This window comes from Agelaius phoeniceus, chromosome 6, assembly GCF_051311805.1.
Source record: "Agelaius phoeniceus isolate bAgePho1 chromosome 6, bAgePho1.hap1, whole genome shotgun sequence".
Taxonomy (NCBI): Eukaryota; Metazoa; Chordata; class Aves; order Passeriformes; family Icteridae; genus Agelaius; species Agelaius phoeniceus.
Window position 1 is genome coordinate 9,888,936 of NC_135270.1, and position 21,108 is coordinate 9,910,043.

General features: G+C 52.4%; 3 protein-coding genes and 2 long non-coding RNA genes across 5 annotated transcripts; all 5 read left to right on the forward strand.

Moving 5' to 3' along the window:
• The first annotated feature begins 240 nt into the window (after window positions 1–240).
• On the forward strand, window positions 241–2,839 carry LOC143694303 (mas-related G-protein coupled receptor member A8-like). The gene is made up of 2 exons (XM_077179636.1): window positions 241–287; window positions 1,589–2,839. Exon 2 carries the CDS (start codon window positions 1,700–1,702, stop codon window positions 2,678–2,680), a length of 981 nt encoding a protein of 326 aa, XP_077035751.1. The 5' UTR covers window positions 241–287; window positions 1,589–1,699; the 3' UTR covers window positions 2,681–2,839.
• Window positions 2,840–3,693: 854 nt separating this feature from the next.
• Window positions 3,694–4,194, forward strand: LOC143694304 (uncharacterized). The gene is made up of 2 exons (XR_013182684.1): window positions 3,694–3,745; window positions 4,071–4,194. It is a non-coding gene; the product is annotated as an uncharacterized LOC143694304 (long non-coding RNA).
• A 1,073-nt stretch (window positions 4,195–5,267) lies between these two features.
• LOC143694307 (uncharacterized) lies at window positions 5,268–10,687 on the forward strand. Its single transcript, XR_013182685.1, has 3 exons — window positions 5,268–5,990; window positions 6,497–7,424; window positions 10,385–10,687. It is a non-coding gene; the product is annotated as an uncharacterized LOC143694307 (long non-coding RNA).
• Window positions 10,688–12,416: 1,729 nt separating this feature from the next.
• On the forward strand, window positions 12,417–20,037 carry LOC143694305 (uncharacterized). The gene is given in 4 exon segments (XM_077179637.1): window positions 12,417–12,489; window positions 16,816–16,915; window positions 17,984–18,304; window positions 18,307–20,037. Coding segments are annotated over 2 exon segments (957 nt in total). The 5' UTR covers window positions 12,417–12,489; window positions 16,816–16,915; window positions 17,984–18,093; the 3' UTR covers window positions 19,053–20,037.
• Window positions 12,483–14,512, forward strand: LOC143694306 (mas-related G-protein coupled receptor member A8-like). Its single transcript, XM_077179638.1, has one exon. It carries the CDS (start codon window positions 12,484–12,486, stop codon window positions 13,405–13,407), a length of 924 nt encoding a protein of 307 aa, XP_077035753.1. The 5' UTR covers window position 12,483; the 3' UTR covers window positions 13,408–14,512.
• Window positions 20,038–21,108: the final 1,071 nt, after the last annotated feature.

A 21,108-nucleotide genomic window follows, 5' to 3' on the forward strand; every position in this document is an offset into this window, starting at 1 on the left:
AAAAACCGTCAAGACAAAAAACTCACAGGAAGGGAAATTCTGACATAGTCAAAGATTAAATTTCTGACTCTCCCGCCCAGCCTTGCAAAACAACACCAAGACAGGGCACGGAGAGGAGCCAGCAGGACGGGAATGGGGAGCTCCTGGTGACCTGGGCACTTTCTCCTTCATGTCCCTGACCTGCCAGGAGCCGCTTTAGGACATGGATCCCAAAGGAGCAAGAGGTACCAGCAAGCGCCGCTGATCTGCACAGAGCCCTTTGCCTGCTGCTGCCCCACAGGGAACAGGTCAGTGGAATGTTTGCCTTCCTCCCTACCCCACCTTCCTCTCCTGCAGCAGCTGCTCTGTTCCTGCCACCCTCTCCCGGTCACCCCAGGGCCCTCCCCAGCTCCTCTCTCTTCTCCTGTGCATCCCGTCTGTGTCCTAACACTGAAATGGGCCAGAACAAACTTTCTAACACAATGCAAAGCATGAGGAAGCAGGAATTCTTGACCTGCACAGGACACAGAGGGATCTCTCCTTGTATTGTGTGTATGGTGAGGCTTTACAACAGGGTATTAATCCATTAGAACCACATGTTGGCATTAAAAAGTTTTTATTTTCTAATACACAAACACCATTTTCCTAGAACTCATTTCCATGCATCCACCTCCTCCTGCAAGATCTTTTATGATCCTGGAGGTTTATTAAGCAGTGTCTCTCTGGTGGTCATATTCAATGAATGCTGCCATATTAAAGGTGCCCTTGCCTTGAACTTTTCCTCTGGCCATGCACTGTTGCTTCCCCCAAAATCACTGCAGGCCTCCTTATCTGTTTCTGCACTGGTTCCTGCCATGTTTGTCATCCTGTGTGCCAGCCTTCACATCCTGTGAGAAACAACCGCCCACTTTTTTAAATTTTAAATGGGTAATAAACCTTAAAGAAAAAATGCAACAAAAGGACTGAATAATCAGAAGCAGGCCTGGGAGCTTCCCTCATGGCTGCCCACCATGTGTCTGGCTGATCTTCAAGATGGATCCTTCACCTCTGATACCCTGGGGGTTGCATCAGCTAAACCTGGCCCCTCCCAAAGTCTGTCACTCAGCCCTTCTTTGTGTTTATTGCTGGAGCCTGCTTTCTTGCAACTTGACTCGAGGGTCAGGTGTTCTCATGCTGCACCTCTTCCCCCCCCAGCAACAAGCTTGTGTACACCCCTTCTTTCTACCTGTCCTAGATGGCTCAGGCTCTCTGAGGGAAACAGGACAGAGGGGAGAGAAGGGGACTATGGGGTGAACAGGGGACATCTAAACAGCAGACTACAATAACATAATTATATATCAATCAAGCTTCTCTTAATAATCACACAGTATTCATCCCTTAACTGTGAGAGCCAATCATCTCATTATCCATCTATAAGACATCCTTTAAAATTTTGGCCACTTTACTTTGGAACAACTTCAGAAAAACTGAAAATGTTTATTCTCTATGTTATTTATCAGCCTCTTTCTAACCAGACCAACCCTTCCACCTCCCTCTCCCACCCCACCATTTCCACCACCCTCCTCCCCTGCACATCTCACTCCTCCCCACTCAATCCTTCCCGCTGCAGGCAGCTGCTGAGGAGCCGCATGGTCCATCCCTGGATTCTCCAAGCACTGACTGCCCATCCACCCTGACCACAGCCAGGGGCCACATCCCACTGCCTGCCCAGCGTCCATCCATGGAGGTGAGCACTGTGTCCCCTCTTTTCACCTCACCAACTGACGCACCTGCTCACTGTGAGATCAATGTCTCCAGTGTGGCCATGCACTTTGTGACCCTGCTCATCGGCCTCTGTGGGCTGGCTGGGAATGGGGCTTTCCTCCGGCTCCTGCACGGTAATCCCAACACCGACTTCGTCTTCAACCAGGCCATTACCGACTTCCTTTTCCTCATCTTCATGGTTACCTCCACCCTGTTCTTCCTTGTGGAGGAAATGTCCTGCTCTGCTATACTGCCCCTGATATATTTGAGCTTTCTTTTCTATCTGTCGCTGTTCACCTACACCATGGGGCTGTACCGGCTGATGTTCATCAGCATTCAGAGGTGCAGGTCCATCCTCTGCCTGTTTTTCTGTGGTTGCCAACTTCCTGAGCGCCTGGTGTTGATGATGATGACTATCCTGTTCTGGGTCCTCCTGTTTGTTGTGACCGCTGTCAATCCCACGGTGACTTCCCAGTGCCAGTCACTCGAGCAGAAGCAATGCCAGGTGGCCCTCACCTCCATGTACACCCTCAACCTCTTCCTCTTTGCTGCACCCATGGTCATCTCCAGCACAATCCTCTTCATTCATCTCAAGCCTGGCTCCCAGCAGCAGCAGCAACACAAGAGGCTGGACATTGTTATCGTCCTCATTGCCCTCCTCAGTCTGCCCCTGAGTCTCTGGTTTCTCCTGCAGCAGCTCGGTTACATGGCTGTACCCTCCCAGGTGGTTTTCCTGCTCACCTGCATCACCAGCAGCATCAAACCCTTCATCTACTTCTTGGTGGGGAGCTGGAAGAGAGACTGGTCCATGAGGAGCTGCTGGAGACACTGCTCCATGGAGAGCTGCAGGAAGCACTCCTCCATGCAGTCCCTAAGGAAGGCGATCAACAGGGTGTTTGAGGAGCCAAAAGAAAACACTGCCTCTGGAAATGATCCCACCATGGACACACTGCTCTGAGCCTGTTGATCCCTTCCACTTCACTGCTGAAGGACCCTGGGACAGTGGCTGAGAGATTCCTTGAGTCTCCTGATCATTAAATACCCACAGGATCACCCTCCCTGTGCTGGTGCATCCCCAGTCCCTTTCCAGGCCGCTCTGGGCTCTGATCCGTGCTTGTGAGGCCTCAGCCTGGAGTAGCAGCCCCTGGGCTCAGCTCCTGTGGTGCTGATCAGAAACACCCTCTGCTCCCAGGAGCTGCTGCTGTCCAACGGCCTCCTGGGCTTTTATCAACAGCCTTGGAAATTACTGGAGTGCCCTGGATGCCACAGCATCCCTGCTCTGCCACTGTCACAGGAAGCTGCCGGCCCCAAGCGTGGCCAGGGTGAAGCATTGCTGGCAGTGACGCCCATCCCTTGGGGCCCTGGGAGCAGCGGCCCCAAAGGAGACCCTTGGAGCTCTCCCGGGCCCAGCAGCGCTGAGCAGGAGCTCCCTGGCACCGGGGCCTCTCCCAGCTGGGATCTCTCCCGTCTGCTGCCCTCGGCTGATCCCCGAACGCCCACGGCTCCTGGGCCCAGCCCTCCAGGGCTCCAGGCCCAGCCCTTGGCACAGGCAGGAGATGCAAAGGGATCCGCAGGGAGCATTTCACTGCCTGCCAGGGCAATTGCTCACAGGGACCTTGCACTGACTCTGCCTGCCTGGCTGGCTCTGTGCACACACGTCTGCATCTGCTCTGGCAAATGTGCCAGAAATGCTGCTCTCTCAGCTCTCTTAGTACCTGAGACATCTGACTGGGGCAGGCCTGGAAGCAAGGTTAAGGCCTGAGATACCATTCCAGCTAAATGCTGTTCATGTCCTTTCTTTGCTAAATTGTTAATTTTCATGTACAAAAGCTGGAGTGGCTGGGAGAAGCAGAGACATTGCCCATGGTCCTGGGTTGAGCAGGGCAGGACCGGGGCTGTCATACGGGAAAAGGCAGCCTAGGGCTGGTCTGGAGGTTCTCAGAGGTTTCTGGAAGTGACCGGATGCTGTTGATTCCAAATGTCCCAATTTGACAGCCCAATTGGCAGCACTTCAAGGCACAAAGTAGGCATGGGATGGGATGGGATGGGATGGGACGGGACGGGACGGGACAGGACGGGATGGGACGGGATGGGATGGGATGGGGAGAAGAGTGGTGTGGAGATGAGGATTGGGAGTGATACCAAAATCAGCCGGAATAAATTTTCAAACACAATGGGAAGCTTTAGGAAGCAGGAATTCTTTACCTCCAAAGGATACACAGATGGATCTCTCCATATTTCTGTTTGGGTGAGACTTTAGGACTTTACAACAGGCAGTTTACCCATCATAATTACACAGAGTCATTAAAGTGTCCTTCTTATCTAATACATAACCATCACTTTCCTAGGACTCATTTCCATGCATCCACCTCCTTCTCCAAGTCCTCTCCTGGCCCTGGAGGTTCATTCAGAGGGGTCCCTGGTGTTCATATTCACTGAGTGCTGAGATATTAAAGGTGACCTTGCCTTCAACTTTTCCTTTGGCCATGTGCTCTTGCTTCCTGTTATAGAACTTGCCCCAAAACCACTGCAGGCCTCCAAATCTCTTTCTGCACTGCCTACAGCCACGCTTATCATCCTGTGTGATCCTGAGGAGCTCATTGGAGCTGAGCTTTCATCCTCCCTCCTGGGTCCTAGAACCCTCTGGCCAGGAGGAGCAGGTATGGAATATTAATCCCAATATTTCCGGGTGGGACGTGCCTGGGCTCGTCTGACCCTTGCTGCTGGGCCAAAGGCGGCAGCTGTGGTGTTTCACCCCAGAGATACCTTTGGCCAGCTGGGTGCTGCAGCTGGGCACTCAGAACAAATCCAGGCATAGTAGGAACTGAGTTTACCTCTGGTGGAAAAGGTTCAGGCGATGGTGAAGAGAAACAGGAGAGGATTCTGCTGTAGAGTTATAATCCAGAGTTTTATTCCAGGATGGTAGACCTCTGAATCTTGTAACAGCTCCCAACAGAATCCAGACCGCATGGTCCCGTCTCCTTTTAAGCCCAGGGACAGGGGGAGGGGAAGGGACAGGTGAGGCACCAGCCAGGTGGGAGGAGGGGAAGGCTCAAGGGATACAGACACTGGGACAGGCCAATGAGCCCGGACCTGAGGGGCATCTTTTGAACTCCTGCCAACCACACCATGACCCTGCTGGAAGGTTAACATTGATGGACAGCTCTCAGCAGGAAGGTAAAGGGGCAGGGGAAAGGAGAGGTTGGCACACCTGGGGGGTTGGGATAGGTGAAACAGGAAATGGCATCACATTGCAACAAGCAGGGACCCTGCCGCGGGTCCCAAAAGGATCAGGGCTGGATCGGGGCTCCTTGGGTGTGAAAAGGGGGCCCTGGGGATGGTCTGGGGTGTTGCAGGTGGTTTCAGAGGGGTCAGGAGAGGCTCGGAGCAGGATGGAGGGGGTCTGGATGCCGGCAATCCCAAATCTCCCCACTGGAGGAGAGCAGAGCCTGACAGGCCACGCTCAAAGTAGGGATTGGCTCTGTCTGGGAAACCTGTGGGATGTGATAGGATGGGGTGAGGATAGAGAGAGGGGTGGAGATAGGGATGGGGATGGGGATGGGGAGCAGGGATAAGGATGGGATCAGAATAGGAGGAGGAAGCAGCTCAACTGTGCTTCCTCAGGACCAGAGCATGTTTTTGCAATGATCTCAGAGCCCTTCCCGGAACTGGAGCTGTTTCTGAGAAGCACCCAGCTGCCTCACCCACATTGCCTGCACTGCCAGCATTCCAGTGCCACCAGCACCACCAGCATCCCTCTGCTGCTGGAGGGACCATATAACCTCAGGGAAGAGTAATGAGGAATGGTAGAAACCCAACTAGAGAGGGAAGGCAGTGGGAGAATGGGACACTCTGCAGGGAAGGAGTGTTTCTACTCAGGAGATAAAGAGGAACCAATCAGAAAAATCTTCATGTAGAGCTTCTGACAAAAGCCACTTCCGCTGTAGGAAAAAAAAAAAAAAAACCCCACACCAAACATAAATAACTCAGAGAAACTGAATTTCTGAAGTAGGCAAAGTTGCAATTTTCGAATACCCCTCTCCCCCCATGACTCCACTGAGCCCTGGGAAACAACATGAGGACAGAGCACAGAGAGGAGCCAGCAGGACGGGAATGAGGAGCTCCTGGTGACCTGGGCACTTTCTCCTTCATGTCCCTGACCTGCCAGGAGCCGCTTTAGCACATGGATCCCAAAGGAGCAAGAGGTACCAGGAAGCGCCGCTGATCTGCACAGAGCCCTTTGCCTGCTGCTGCCCCACAGGGAACAGGTCAGTGGAATGTTTGCCTTCCTCCCTACCCCACCTTCCTCTCCTGCAGCAGCTGCTCTGTTCCTGCCACCCTCTCCCGGTCACCCCAGGGCCCTCCCCAGCTCCTCTCTCTTCTCTTGTGCATCCCGTCTGTGTCCTAATACTGAAATGGGCCACAACAAAGTTTCTAACACAATGCAAAGCATGAGGAAGCAGGAATTCTTGACCTGCACAGGACACAGAGGGATCTCTCCTTGTATTGTGTGTATGGTGAGGCTTTACAACAGGGTATTAATCCATTAGAACCACATGTAGGCTTTGAAAAGTTTTTTCTTATCTAATACATAAACACCATTTTCCTAGAACTCATTTCCATGCATCCACCTCCTCCTGCAAGTCCTTTTATGATCCTGGAGGTTTATTAAGGACGGTCTCTCTGGTGGTCATATTCAATGAATGATGCCATATTAAAGGGGCCCTTGCCTTGAACTTTTCCTCTGGCCATGCACTGTTGCCTCTTGTTCCAGAATTTACCCCAAAACAACTGCAGGCCTCCTTATCTGTTTCTGCACTGGTTCCTGCCATGTTTGTCATCCTGTGTGCCAGCCTTTACATCCTGTGAGAAACAACCGCCCACTTTTTAAATTTCGAAATGTTCATTAAACCTTAATAAAAAATGCAACAAAAGGACTAAATAAGGGGAAGCAGGCCTGGGAGCTTCCCTCACGGCTGCCCACCATGTGTCTGGCTGATCTTCAAGATGGATGCTTCACCTTTGATACCCTGGGGATTGCATCAGCTAAACCTGGCCCCTCCCAAAGTCTGTCAGTCAGCCCTTCTTTGTGTTTATTGCTGGAGCCTGCTTTCTTGCAACTTGACTCGAGGGTCAGGTGTTCTCATGCTGCACCTCTTCCCCCCCCCAGCAACAAGCTTTTGTACACCCCTTCTTTCTACCTGTCCTAGATGACTCAGGCTCTCTGATGGAAACAGGACAGAGGGGAGAGAAGGGGACTATGGGGAGAACAGGGAACATCAAAACAACAGACTACAATAACATAATTATATATCAATAAACCTTCTATTAATATTCACACAGTATTCATCCCTTAACTGTGAGAGCCAGTCATCTCATTATCCATCTGTAACACATCCTTTAAAATTATGGCCACTTTACTTTGGAACAACTTCAGAAGAACTGAAAATGTTTATTCTCTATGTTATTTATCAGCCTCTTTCTAACCAGCCCAACCCTTCCACCTCCCTCTCCCACCCCACCATTTCCACCACCCTCCTCCCCTGCACATCTCACTCCTCCCCACTGAATCCTTCCCACTGCAGGCAGCTGCTGAGGAGCCGCATGGTCCATCCCTGGATTCTCCAAGTACTGACTGCCCATCCACTCTGACCACAGCCAGGGGCCACATCCCACTGCCTGCCCAGCGTCCATCCATGGAGGTGACCACCGTGTCCCCTCTTTTCACCTCACCAACTGACACACCTGCTCACTGTGAGATCAATGTCACCAGTGTGGCCGTGCACTTTGTGACCCTGCTCATCGGCCTCTGTGGGCTGGCTGGGAATGGGGCTTTCCTCTGGCTCCTCCAAATTAATGCCATCACTGACTTTGTGGCATTCAACCAGGCCAGCATCGACTTCCTCTTCCTCATTTTCATGGTCCCCTCCACCCTGCTCTTTCTGCTGGAGGACATTTCCTGCTTTGCTATAATGCCCCCAATGTATTTAAGCTTGCTTTCCCAGCTGTCAATGTTCACCTACACTATGGGGCTGTTCCAGCTGATGTTCATCAGCATCGAGAGGTGCAGATCCATCCTCTGCCTGTTTTTCTGTGTTGGACAAGTTTCTGAGCACCTGTTGTGGGTGATAATGAGTGCCCTGTTCTGGGCCTTGTTCTTTGTTGTCACCGCTGTCAATCCTACAGTGACTTCCCTGTGCCAGTCACACGAGCAGGAGCAATGCCAGGTGGCCCTCACATCCATGTACGCCCTCAACCTCTTCCTATTTGCTGCACCCATGGTCATCTCCAGCACAATCCTCTTTATTCATCTCAAGCCTGGCTCCCAGCAGCAGCAGAACAGGAGGCTGGACATTGTTGTCTTTCTCGTTGCACTCTTCAGTCTGCCCCTGAGTCTCTGGTTTCTTCTGCAGCAGCTCGGTTACACGGCTGTACCCTCCCAGGTGGTTTTCCTGCTCACCTGCATCCACAGCAGCATCAAACCCTTCATCTACTTCTTGGTGGGGAGCTGGAAGAGAGACTGGTCCATGAGGAGCTGCTGGAGACACTGCTCCATGGAGAGCTGCAGGAAGCACTCCTCCATGCAGTCCCTAAGGAGGGCAATCCACAGGGTGTTTGAGGAGCCAAAAGAAAACACTGCCTCTGGAAATGATCCTGTTGTGAATCCTGTTGTGTCTGAGCCTGTTGTTTCCTTCCACTGCACTGCTCTAGGACCCCGGGACAGTGGCTGAGAGATTCCTTGAGTCTCCTGATCATTAAATACCCACAGGATCACCCTGCCTGTGCTGGTGCATCCCCAGCCCCTTTCCAGGCCGCTCTGGGCTCTGATCCGTGCTTGTAAGGCCTCAGCCTGGAGGAGCAGCCCCTGGGCTCAGCTCCTGTGGTGCTGATCAGAAACACCCTCTGCTCCCGGGAGCTGCTGCTGTCCAACGGCCTCCTGGGCTTTTATCAACAGCCTTGGAAATTACTGGAGTGCCCTGGATGCCACAGCATCCCTGCTCTGCCACTGTCACAGGAAGCTGCCGGCCCCAAGCGTGGCCAGGGTGAAGCATTGCTGGCAGTGACACCCATCCCTTGGGGCCCTGGGAGCAGCGGCCCCAAAGGAGACCCTTGGAGCTCTCCCGGGCCCAGCAGCGCTGAGCAGGAGCTCCCTGGCACCGGGGCCTCTCCCAGCTGGGATCTCTCCCGTCTGCTGCCCTCGGCTGATCCCCGAACGCCCACGGCTCCTGGGCCCAGCCCCCCAGGGCTCCAGGCCCAGCCCTTGGCACAGGCAGGAGATGCAAAGGGATCCGCAGGGAGCATTTCACTGCCTGCCAGGGCAATTGCTCACAGGGACCTTGCACTGACTCTGCCTGCCTGGCTGCCTGTGTGCACACACATCTGCATCTGCTCTGGCAAATGTGCCAGAAATGCTGCTCTCCCAGCTCTCTTAGTTCCTGAGACATCTGATTGGGGCAGGCCTGGAAGCAAGGATCAGGCATAAATAAGGTTAAATGCTGCTAAGTGATGTTCCTCTGTTAAATGGCTCAGTTTAAGGTGTAACTGAAGTGCTGTTAAGTTGGAGTGCTCTAAAGCTTTTAAGCCATTTTCCTTTTATTCCTTACCCTCGCTGTCCTTTTGTCACCTGGCCTTGCACTCACACACAAACACACACACAGGGACAGCACTTTGGTGTGCTGGTGCTTAATATTAAACCTTTTTTTTACTGATTTCCTTGCTGGTGCTTTTGTGCCTTCACAAATTCTTCCTCTGCCCTGGCTTTGGCCTCCCTCAGCAGGCTGGGATGGTGCAGCCCCAAGGGGAGAAGGCGTCCATGCTCCTCAGCACAGCCACCCCCTTCCAGGAGCAGGGTGACATCTGTGTTTGTCACCATGGGCTCCATGGGACATCAACCCCCTCCCTGTGGCTTCTCTGAGGTCTCTGAGCTGGGGGTGTTCAGCCTGGAGAAGGGAAGGCTTCAGGGAGACCTTAGAGCCCCTTCCAGGCCTAAAGAGGCTCCAAGAACTGGAGAGGCTTTGGACAAAGGCCGGAAATGACAGGACAAGGGGGAATGGCTTCCCACTGCCAGAGAACAGGGTTAGGGGCAATATTGGGAAGAAATTCCTCCCTGTGAGGGTGGAGAGGCCCTGGCACAGGTTCCCAGAGATGCTCTGGCCTCCCCATCTCTGGAGGTGTTCCAGGCCAGGCTGGATGGGGTTTGAAGCAGCCCTGTCTTGTGGAAGGTGTGCCTGCTTGCAAAGGGGTGAGATCAGGAAAAGACAACCACAAGTATTCCCAAGACTGAAGAGGAGGAGGAGGAGCTCTGCTGAAGGGCTGGAAGGGACACCACAGCACCCCAACATCTGGACTCTATTGGCTTTTATTGCATCATCAAGGCTACTGACAGTAAGAAATGTGGGCTCTGATGCTGATAACCTGCTGCAAGCCTGTCGTGGTTTGGCACTGGCCGTTCACTCGCCTTCTCCTGCTCTCAGCTGGGCAGAGGAGAGGGAAACAAAACTTATCAAAGGAATCATGAGTTGAGATGAGAACTGGGAGAAAAAACACTCTTTGCAAAAAAACGGGTCAAATTTTCTGGTATCAAGTAAATTTATTAATAACAGGTTCAGAAGATGGTAATGAGAATTAAAATAAAGCTTTAAATCACCTTTTTTTCCCCCAGCCCCTCCATCTTGCCCATTGACAATGCAGGGAGACAGGGCACGGACGTCCTTCACCAGCTTTGAAGCACTGCCAATAAAACACCGTTTACCTGGAAAAAAATTGGGTTATCCATTAAACAAGGAGAGACTGCATATTCTGGGAATAATTAAAACCATCAAAACATTGATATCATTATATAATATATTGGGAGCACTTTAGGGAGTATCTATAAAAAATCTGATATTATAGTGTATAAATATGCCTGGAAATTGTTGTTTCTTTGGACATATCTATGGCAAATAAATTTCCAAGATGTTCACAATTTTGACTCAAAATTGTTATTAGGCTAACACGATTTCCTGTAAGACTTCAGTGTCTTGGTGTCTGCAGGGACACAGCCATGGCTTGTGCTGCCTGGAGCAACCATGATCCCCAGAGCTGGGCTGGCACGGACACGATGGCCCAGGGGCTCAGCATTCCCCACCCCAAGTGCTCTGTCAGTGTCACAGCAGAGATCTCCCCAGAGATCTTTACTTTTCAATGTTGTCAGCCAGGAGCAAAGGTGTCTCTGCCTTCAGAAATTCTTCCTCTCCACTGCCTTCAGCTGCTCCCTCAGCAGGCTCAGGTGGTGCAGCAGCAAGGAGAGGAGGAGGCCGTGCTCCTCAGCACAGCCACCCCCTTCCAGGAGCAGGGTGACACCTGTGCTTGTCACCATGGGCTCCACGGGGCATCACCCCCCTCCCTGGGGCTTCCCTGAGGTCACCAGCCCCACCACACCCACACCTTCTCTCCAGCCCCACCACACCCCACACCTTCTCTCCAGCCCCACCACACCCCACACCTTCCCACCACATCTTCCCACCAGCTCCATCATGTCCCAGCCCTCCCACACCACCCTCCCATCCCACTCCCCATGCAGCCCACCCCCCTCCCATCCTTCCCATCCCTCCCAGCCCCGTGCCTGAGGCTTCAGTCCCTCCCCACGGGCTGCTCACCCCAGGCTGCCCTGGAAGCCTTTGGGGCCGTGTTTCTCTTGGAGATTCCCCTCCCCAGCTCCATCCCTGGTGTCCAGCCCCCCAGCCTCCTTTGGACACAAACAACAGGCACTACAAGGATGGCTTGGAGTGCCCAGGGTGAACCTTTTGAAGGCCTTTCATCAATGCCTCCTTTTATTCTCTTCACCTGCTCTGGCCTCTGTTCTAAGGAGCCAGCCCAAGGCATCAGGCACACAGGGGCTGGAGGGGCCAGGAGGGCTCTGGGTGCCACCAATCCCAAATCTCCCACTGGACAGCAGCAGAGCCCAACAGGCCACACCTGCAGCCAGGGAGTGGCCAGGGACTGGGAACCCATCGGGATGGCAGGGCATGCGATGGCATGGATGAGGAGTGATACCAAAATCCGACCGAATAAGGTACCTAACACACACTAATGGTGTTACCAAGGGAAGTATTAGGCAGCAGGACACACAGAAGGATCTCACCTTATTTCTGTGTGTGTTGAGAGACTTTACAACAGGGTTTGTATTCATTATAACCATTCATTAAAAATTTTTCTTATGTCGTACACATACACTATTTTCCTTGAACTCATTTCCATGCATCCACTTCCTTCTGGGAGTCCTTTGATGCTCGTGGAGGTTCTCTGAGAGGGGCTTCTGGTGGTTGTGTTCACTGTGTGCTGTGATATTAAAGGTGACCCAGCCCTGAACTTTTCCTTGGGCTGTGTGCTTTTGCTTCTTATTACAGAACTTGCCCCAAAAATACTCTTTGCCTCCTTATCTCTTTCTACACTGGCTCCAGCAACGTTTATCATCCTGTGTCCACATCTTTACATGAATTCATCTCTCTGCCAAGTTACTCTTTAAGCAGCTTCAGGGGAGTTGAAAATATTTATTCTCTCTAATTTATCAATCCCCTGCACACCAGCCCAGCCCTCCCACCCCACCATTCCCACTGGCCTCTTCACCTGCACATCTCACTCCTCCCCACTGAATCCTTCCCACTGCAGGCAGCTGCTGAGGAGCCGCATGGTCCATCCCTGGATTCTCCAAGCACTGACTGCCCATCCACTCTCACCACAGCCAGGGGCCACATCCCACTGCCTGCCCAGCGTCCATCCATGGAGGTGACCACCGTGTCCCCACGTCCTGCCTCACCCACTGAAGGAGATCATCTGTGTGAGATCAATGTTACCAGGGTGGCCATACACAGTGTGGCACTACTCATCAGCCTCTGTGGGCTGGCCGGGAATGGGGCTGTCTGCCGGTTTCTTCGCTACCTCTATTCATCCGTGAACAGTACCAACGGCTGGATCCTCATGCTGAATTTTTTTGACTTCCTCCTCCTCCTCATTCTGTTCCCCTCCACTCTTCTCTTCCTGCTGGAGGATGTGTCCTGTTCTATCATCCTGCCCTTGCAGTATGTGTGGTTTCTTTTCATCCTGCCGGGCATGTCATATATCTTTTGGCTGTTCACACTGACATGCATCAGCATCCTGAGGTGCAGGTCCATCCACTGCCCGCTCTGGCTCTGCTCCCACCGTCCCCAGCACCTGACATGGGTGGTGCTTGCCGTGCTCATCACTCTCATCACTGTCTTTGCCACCATGATTTCTCTGTGTTTTTTGAAGCAATCTGAGCACTGCTTGGTGTCTCTCATCTCCGTGCACGTCTTCAACCTTCTCCTCTGTGCTCCCTTAATGCTCATTTCCAGCACAATCCTCTTCACTCATTTCAAGCCTGGCTCCCAGAAGCCACAACTCAAGAGGCTTGACATTGTTATCTGCCTCATTGTGCTCTTCACTCTGCCCCTCAGCCTCTGCCATTTCCTGAAGGATCGCGGTTACACCATTGTGCCCTCCCAGGTTGTTTTCCTGCTCGCCTGCATCCACAGCAGCATCAAACCCTTCATCTACTTCCTGCTGGGGAGCTGCTGGAGGCCCTGCTCTGTGGGGTCCCTCCGGCTCTCCCTCCAGAGGGTCTTTGAGGAGCCAGAAGGAAACACTGCCCACAGCCATGATCCTGCCATGGACACAGTGCTCTGAGTCTGTTGATTACTCCTGCTGCACTGCTGAAGGACCCTGGGACAGTGGCTGAGAGATTCCTTGAGTCTCCTGATCAATAAATAGCCACAGGATCACCCTGCCTGTGCTGGTGCATCCCCAGCCCCTTTCCAGGCCGCTCTGGGCTCTGATCCGTGCTTGTGAGGCCTCAGCCTGGAGGAGCAGCCCCTGGGCTCAGCTCCTGTGGTGCTGATCAGAAACACCCTCTGCTCCCGGGAGCTGCTGCTGTCCAACGGCCTCCTGGGCTTTTATCAACAGCCTTGGAAATTACTGGAGTGCCCTGGATGCCACAGCATCCCTGCTCTGCCACTGTCACAGGAAGCTGCCGGCCCCAAGCGTGGCCAGGGTGAAGCATTGCTGGCAGTGGCGCCCATCCCTTGGGGCCCTGGGAGCAGCGGCCCCAAAGGAGACCCTTGGAGCTCTCCCGGGCCCAGCAGCGCTGAGCAGGAGCTCCCTGGCACCGGGGCCTCTCCCAGCTGGGATCTCTCCCGTCTGCTGCCCTCGGCTGATCCCCGAACGCCCACGGCTCCTGGGCCCAGCCCCCCAGGGCTCCAGGCCCAGCCCTTGGCACAGGCAGGAGATGCAAAGGGATCCGCAGGGAGCATTTCACTGCCTGCCAGGGCAATTGCTCACAGGGACCTTGCACTGACTCTGCCTGCCTGCCTGGCTCTGTGCACACACGTCTGCATCTGCTCTGGCAAATGTGCCAGAAATGCTGCTCTCTCAGCTCTCTTAGTGCCTGAGACATCTGACTGGGGCAGGCCTGGAAGCAAGGTTAAGGCCTGAGATACCATTCCAGCTAAATGCTGTTCATGTCCTTTCTTTGAGAAACTGTGAATTTTCCTGTACAAAAGCAGAAATGGCTGGGAGAAACACAGATATTGCCCATGGTCCTGGGTGGAGCAGGGCAGGAGCGGGGCTGTCATAGGGGAACAGTCAGCCCTGGGCAGGGTCTGGAGGTTATCAGACAAGGCCATGAAGGATCGGAGGATATTGGGAAGGGTCTGGATGCTGCTGATCCCAAATGTCCCAATTGGAGGGAAGCAGAGCCCGATGGGCAGCACTTGAAGGCTGGGAGTGGCCATGGGATGGGATGGGAATGGGATGGGATGGGATGGGATGGGATGGGATGGGATGGGATGGGATGGGATGGGATGGAGAGGAGGAGAGGAGTAGAGATGGGAATTGGGAGTGACACCAAAATCAGCTGGAATAAATTTCTAACACAATGGCAAGCAGTAGGATGCAGGAATTATTGATCTGCTCAGCACACACAGAAGGATCTCTCCTTGTCCTGCTTGTGGATGATCACTTTTAAAATTTCAAGGTTTTTTAAACCTTAACAAAAGGAAAAAAAAAAAAAACAAAAAAAACCCAAAAAAACCCAAAGGACTGAATAAAGCAAAATTACAGTGCTGGGAGTCTCCATGCCTAGCAGCCACATGTCATCTAAAAAATGGACACTGCCTTTTATACCCCTAGTCTCTCTCAAAGTTTTGTCAGTCAACTCTTTCTCTGCTGTCCGTTGGTGAAGATCTTGACTGGAGGTCAGGTGTTGTTATTCCAGCCCTCCTGGTAACAAGCCAGCCCTCCCCAAATGCCCTGACTCCCAAGGCTGTTGCCAGGGGGAAGGGAAAGAGGTCTGTGGGAGGATGTATTACAGTAACATCACTACACATCCACAAAACTTTTCTTAACATACACAAAATATCTGTCCTTTATTGTGAGAGCCAACCATCACATTTTTCATCTATAACATCCTCATAACCATACAGAATCATTAAAGTGTCTTTCTTATCTAATACATAAACATCACATTCCTAGGACTCATTTCCATGCATCCACCTCCTTCTCCAACTCCTTTTCTGATCCTGGAGGATCATTCACAGGGGTCTCTGGTGGTTGCATTCACTGAGTGCTGACATATTAAAGGTGATCTTGCCTTCAACTTTTCCTTTGGCCATGCAGTGTTGCTTCTTGTTACAGAACTTGCCCCAAAACCACTGCAGGACTCCAAATCTGTTCCTGCACTGGTTCCAGCCACGCTTATCATCCTGTGTGATCCTGAGGAGATCATTGGAGCTGGGCTTTCCTCCTTCCTCCTGGGTCCTGGAACCCTGCAGCCAGGAGGAGCAGGGACACTGCCAGGATCCCAGGTGCAGTGGGGCAGCATCGGGGCTGTTGGGGGTGAAAAGGGGGTCCCAGGGATGGTCTGGGGTGTTGTAGGCGGTTTCAGACAGGTCAGCAGAGCATCAGAGGGGGCTGGAGGAGGTCTGGAAGCCGGCAATCCCAAATCTCCCCACCGGGGGACTACAGAGCCTGACAGGTCTTGATGGGAGTAGGGGAAGGGCTCTGTCTGGGAAAGCTGTGGGATGTGATAGGATGGGGTGAGGATGGAGAGCAGGGTGGGGATGGGGATGGGGATGGGGAGCAGGGATGAGGATGAGATAGGGACAGGGTAGGATAGGAGGCAGCTCAGCTGTGTTTCCTTGGGCCCAGGCCACATTTTGGAAATTATTCAGGAGCTCTCTCCAGAACAGGAGTTACTTCTGAGAAGCACCCGGCTGCCTCACCAGCACTGCCGGCACTGCCAGCAGCATTCCAGTGCCACCAGCACCACCAGCATCCCTCTGCTGCTGGAGGGACAGTGACCCCTCAGGGAAGAGAAAGGAGGTGTAGTAGAAACCTGTCTGGGAATGCAGTTGAAGAATGGGACACTCTCCTGGGAAGGAGTGTTTCTAATTAGGGGGAATTGTGGAGCCATTCAGAAATGCTATAAACAGGTGCTATAGTGATTTACCCTCACAAACGTTGAGTGAATATTATATGTGTTATAATGTTCAAAGAAGCTCTGTTAAGCTTTGGAGCTTTTCTAACGTGAGTACCGTGTTCATGTTGAGAGTTGTAATGCTGATCTCTGACCATGGTGGGCAGTCGCAGCCCGGAGCGCTGCAGAAGCTCCGGGAAGGCGGGACGGAGGAGGAGCTGTGCTGGAAAAGCGGGATGTGTCTGAATGTGGGGGGTGGATTACCAAGGGTATATAACGCTTGTTACTGCTGTGAGCTGGTTGTGTCTGGCCGTGCCTCTGGATCTTATTTGTCCTTTTTGTAGTTTAATAAACTTTTAAAAATTTTAAGACGTGAGGCGTCATTTCTCGCAACAAAGATGAAGATCACTGAATTTGAAGGGGAAAAAAAATCAAGATCAACAACCCCGGGGCTGTGGAACTCTGAGGAAGCTAAAATTGTAAAACCATTTCTGACTGTCCTCTGACTGCACTGAGCCCTGGGAAGCAACACCAGGACAGGGCACGGAGAGGAGCCAGCAGGACAGGAGTGAGGAGCTCCTGGTGACCTGGGCACTTTCTCCTTCATGTCCCTGACCTGCCAGGAGCCGCTTTAGGACATGGATCCCAAAGGAGCAAGAGGTACCAGCAAGCGCCGCTGATCTGCACAGAGCCCTTTGCCTGCTGCTGCCCCACAGGGAACAGGTCAGTGGAATGTTTGCCTTCCTCCTAAATGTTATGAATAAGAAGCTTGACTAGGCCAATATTCATGCAGAAATCAATTTATTATTTTATATGGTAAAATATGAGCAATACAGCGCTGGGTACAGTGGGGGAAGTTTTCCCTCCAACTGCACACTGTTAGTTGAGGTTAAAGGTATTTATAGGGGTACTCATCAGCTTTCTCAGCAGTTTCTATTCCAATTTTTACTCATCAGCAATTTTTATTTCAAATTATAACATCACATTTCTATACACTATTGTGATCTTAGTTTCTCAGGATGTATCTCAAAAGGAGGATCCCAGATGGTGATGGTCCAGTTTCCGAAAGAAGAAAGACGAATCCCATCTGGTGGAGTCCAGCTCCCCAGATGTGGGTCCACCTTTTAATTGCAGACACTATAAATCTCATAACAGTGATGTCCAGCTTCCCTTGGTCGAAACCATAAATCCTTGAGGTGATGTACATCTTCCTTTCTCAAACTGTTTTTCTCTGCTTCAACAAGGCGTGAGATAAGCATATATCCTTTATATATATTCCAAAGCTATAGTTTCAAGAATACAAGTAATATTCTAAAATTATACTTCAAAATGTTATTATTGCAGAGCTCTTTATGGATTAACTACAAGCAAAAAGCAACATCCTTAACGCTTTAATTCCAATGCTCCTAAATAAACCAGGGTTAATTGCAAACAAAAGATAGGTTCAAAGGCCTTTTTCCATGCTTTATTTTCCTCAGTTATTATTAGAATTCACAGCTCTCCCATTGTCGGTGTCCATACATTTCACACTCACAAATACACACGTCGCCTGTTTGTACCTGACGCGAAACACAGCTTTGTATTTCACACTACCCCACCTTCCTCTCCTGCAGCAGCTGCTCTGTTCCTGCCACCCTCTCCCGCTGACCCCAGGGCCCTCCCCAGCTCCCCCCTCCTCTGCCCTGTGCCTGAACAGCCCAAACCTCCCACCTTCCTCTCCCACCCCACCATTTCCACCACCCTCCTGCCCTGCACATCTCACTCCTCCCCACTGAATCCTTCCCACTGCAGGAGCTGCTGAGGAGCCGCATGGTCCATCCCTGGATTCTCCAAGCACTGACTGCCCATCCACTCTGACCACAGCCAGGGGCCACATCCCACTGCCTGCCCAGAGTCCATCCATGGAGGTGACCACCGTGTCCCCATCTCCTGCCTCACCCACTGAAGGAGATGATCTCTGTGAGACAGATGTCACCACCATGGCCTTACACAGTGTGACCCTGCTCATCTGCCTCTGTGGGCTGGCTGGGAACGGGGCTGTCATCGGCCTCCTCAACCTCAAAGTCCATAACTCTGGCATCTTTAACCTGGTTGTCATGGACTTCTTCTTCCTCCTTTTGCACTCCCCTCTGCCCTCCTCTTCCTGGTGGACAACATGTTCTGCTCTCCTATTGTGCCCCTGCTGTACCTGCGTTGCCTTTTCCAGCTCTCAATGGTCTCCTGCTACTGGGGGCTGTACCGGCTGATGCCCAGCAGCCCTGTGAACAGGCTCTGCAAGCTCTGCTGCCACCAGAAGATTCCTCTGCGCCTGTTGAGGGTGGTGGAAAGTGTCCAATACTGGGCCTTCTTTGCTCTCTTCACTCTCATTCCCACGGTGACATTCCTGTGCCCATCACACCGGCAGGAGCACTGCAGGGCAGCTCTCATCTCCATGAACACCATCCTGCTCCTCATGGCTGCACCCGTGCTCATTTCCAGCACAGTCGATTTCATTAAGGCCAAGTGGGGCTCCCAGCAGCAGCAACTCAAGGGGCGCGACATCGTTACCTTCCTCATTGTGCTCTTCATGTTCCTCTTCACCATCTGGAATTTCCTGCAGCAGCTCGGTTACATGGCTGTGCACTCCCAGGTTTTTTTCCTGCTCGCCTGCATCCACAGCAGCATCAAACCCTTCATCTACTTCCTTCTGGGGAGGTGCTGGAGGCCCTGCTCTTGGGGTCCCCCTGACTCTCCCTCCACAGGGTGTTTCAGCAGCGAAAAGAAAAAACAGCCCGCAGAAATGATCCTGCCATGTACACAGTGGTCTGAGCCTGCTGATCCCTTCCACTGCTCTGCTGAAGGACCCCAGGAGAGTGGCTGAGGGGCAGTCCTTGAGCCTCTTGATTAATCAATATCCACGGGGTCACCCTTCCCATGGTGCTGTATTCCTGCAGGACAAGGGAGCAGGAGCATTGCCTTGGGTGATTTTTGTGGGATGCTCTGCAGGGAGCACATTGCAGCATGGCTTTCCTCCCCCCTCCTGGATCCACATGGCTCCAAGCAGTGCAGCTAGGCTCAGTGCTGTTCCCCAGCTCTATTCCCCATGGAATCACCCTCATGGCCTCGGCCCCAGGGAATGAACTCCCTCTCCTTTGCCTCAGCAGATGAGTTCCATGGTGTTTTCAGGGAGATCCTGCCTGCAAAGAATGGGACACCTTCATCCCTGGGGACACACCCAGCACAGGGTGGCAGTGATTTCCCAAATCCCTGCAGGGCTGGTGCCTCTGGATGGCAGGAGAGGGGTTGGGATCACAGGGAGCATCCTTCCCCTTCTGTCCAGCAGAGCCAGCCCTGCATTCCCAGCTGATGGGAAGGGACACCAGGTAGGGCAGCAGAGCTGGGGAGGGACAGCAACATTCCCTTATCCTTTCCCTGGGAATTTGTCACATTTATTCATTCCAGAATTAAATCCTTCTGCACAAAGAATGCCTCCTTTGAACCCATGTGCCTCTGACCAAAAAGTGCTTTTAACATGGATATTCCATCACCAAGATGCTTGGACAATTTAATTGCACAGAAATTAGGGGGTTATGCTGCTCTTCTGCAGAATGGGGCCATCCATCCTCTGGTTCCCCTGCATCAGTGTCCAGGGAAGCCCTTGAGCACCTCCAGCCTGAGCCTGGCCACCCTCAGGAGGAGCTGCACAGCCACTCTGCACAGCAGCTTCAGCCACAGTCCAGCCTGTCCTGATCTTTGTCATTCTGGAACCACCCCTCAATCAGATTTGGATTCATGGTTTTTGTTTCTTTCCACTGTCGTAGTTCCCTCCGAATTTATTGAATAAACAACAACCAGGCATCATTGCAGCATCTGACCCTGGTGAACAATGTCAAAAATGGCTCATTTCCTTCTTTTATCCCATTCCAAAGCCTCTGGCTGCTCTGGGAGCAGGGCAGCTACCTGTCTCATACCAGAGCCCTTCCTAAGGCACGTGCCTGCAATGGCTGGGATGATGTTGGCACTGCCAAGAGCTCCTGATTCCTCCTGGGAGAGACCTGGGCAGCAGCCACAGCTCTTGCTCAGGGGGAAGTTGTCCCTCCTTTGCCCACTGCCTTAAATCCAGGGGAAACCAACGTGCCACTGCTTCTGGAAAGGGAAGTGAAAGGGAAAACCATGTGTGGAGTCAGGCTTTGGAGACACACTTGAGGTTAAACAGCTAAGGAGCATTTATTAACAGAGTTGTTAATAATTAACAGAAGAGACTTTGATATCTAAGAGGGTTTTTCCCTCCCTGACTCCTGCTATCCTGCCCATTGGAAACCCAAAACTTTCGTTGGTGGGACCTCTTGTCCAGGGAAGAACAACTCAGCCAGGGCGTTTCTCCCAAGGCAAGTGCAGGAGGATCACGATCCTTCCATGTACTTTTTCTGCTTCCCAGCACCTTCCTTGTCTCCAGTGTCACCCAGGCCACTCCCTCCCTGAGCTTCCTTTCAAAAGAGCAAAGATTTCAATGCAAGAGCTTTCCTGGTGTCAGCAGCCTACAGTGAATTCCAAGATGATTCCCACCCAGGCTGACATGTGCCTCAGGGATCTGGGATGCTCCTCCTGGAAACTGCTGGCCCTGGGACCAGAACTGTCACCTCTCTTCCTGCTGACACTGTGTTTGTGTCCCCAGCCATGGCATCTCACATCCCCTCACCAGCCCAATCCTTTCAAGGGCAAACACTTCATCATCCAGGAGCTGATGGGGCTCCAGGACAGTTGGAGAGGGACTTTGGACAAGGGCATGGAGTGACAGGACAAGGGGGAATGGCTTCCCACTGACAGAGGGTGGGGTCAGATTGGATGTTGGGAAGAAATTCTTCCCTGTGAGGGTGCTGAGGCCCTGGCATACATTGCCCAGAGTGGCTGTGGCTTTCCCTGGATCCCTGGAAGTG

Bases quoted from the DNA above. Each gene is read 5' to 3' on its own strand.
- LOC143694303 (XM_077179636.1), top strand. From the start codon at position 1,700: ATGGAGGTGAGCACTGTGTCCCCTCTTTTCACCTCACCAACTGACGCA.
- LOC143694306 (XM_077179638.1), top strand. From the start codon at position 12,484: ATGGAGGTGACCACCGTGTCCCCACGTCCTGCCTCACCCACTGAAGGA.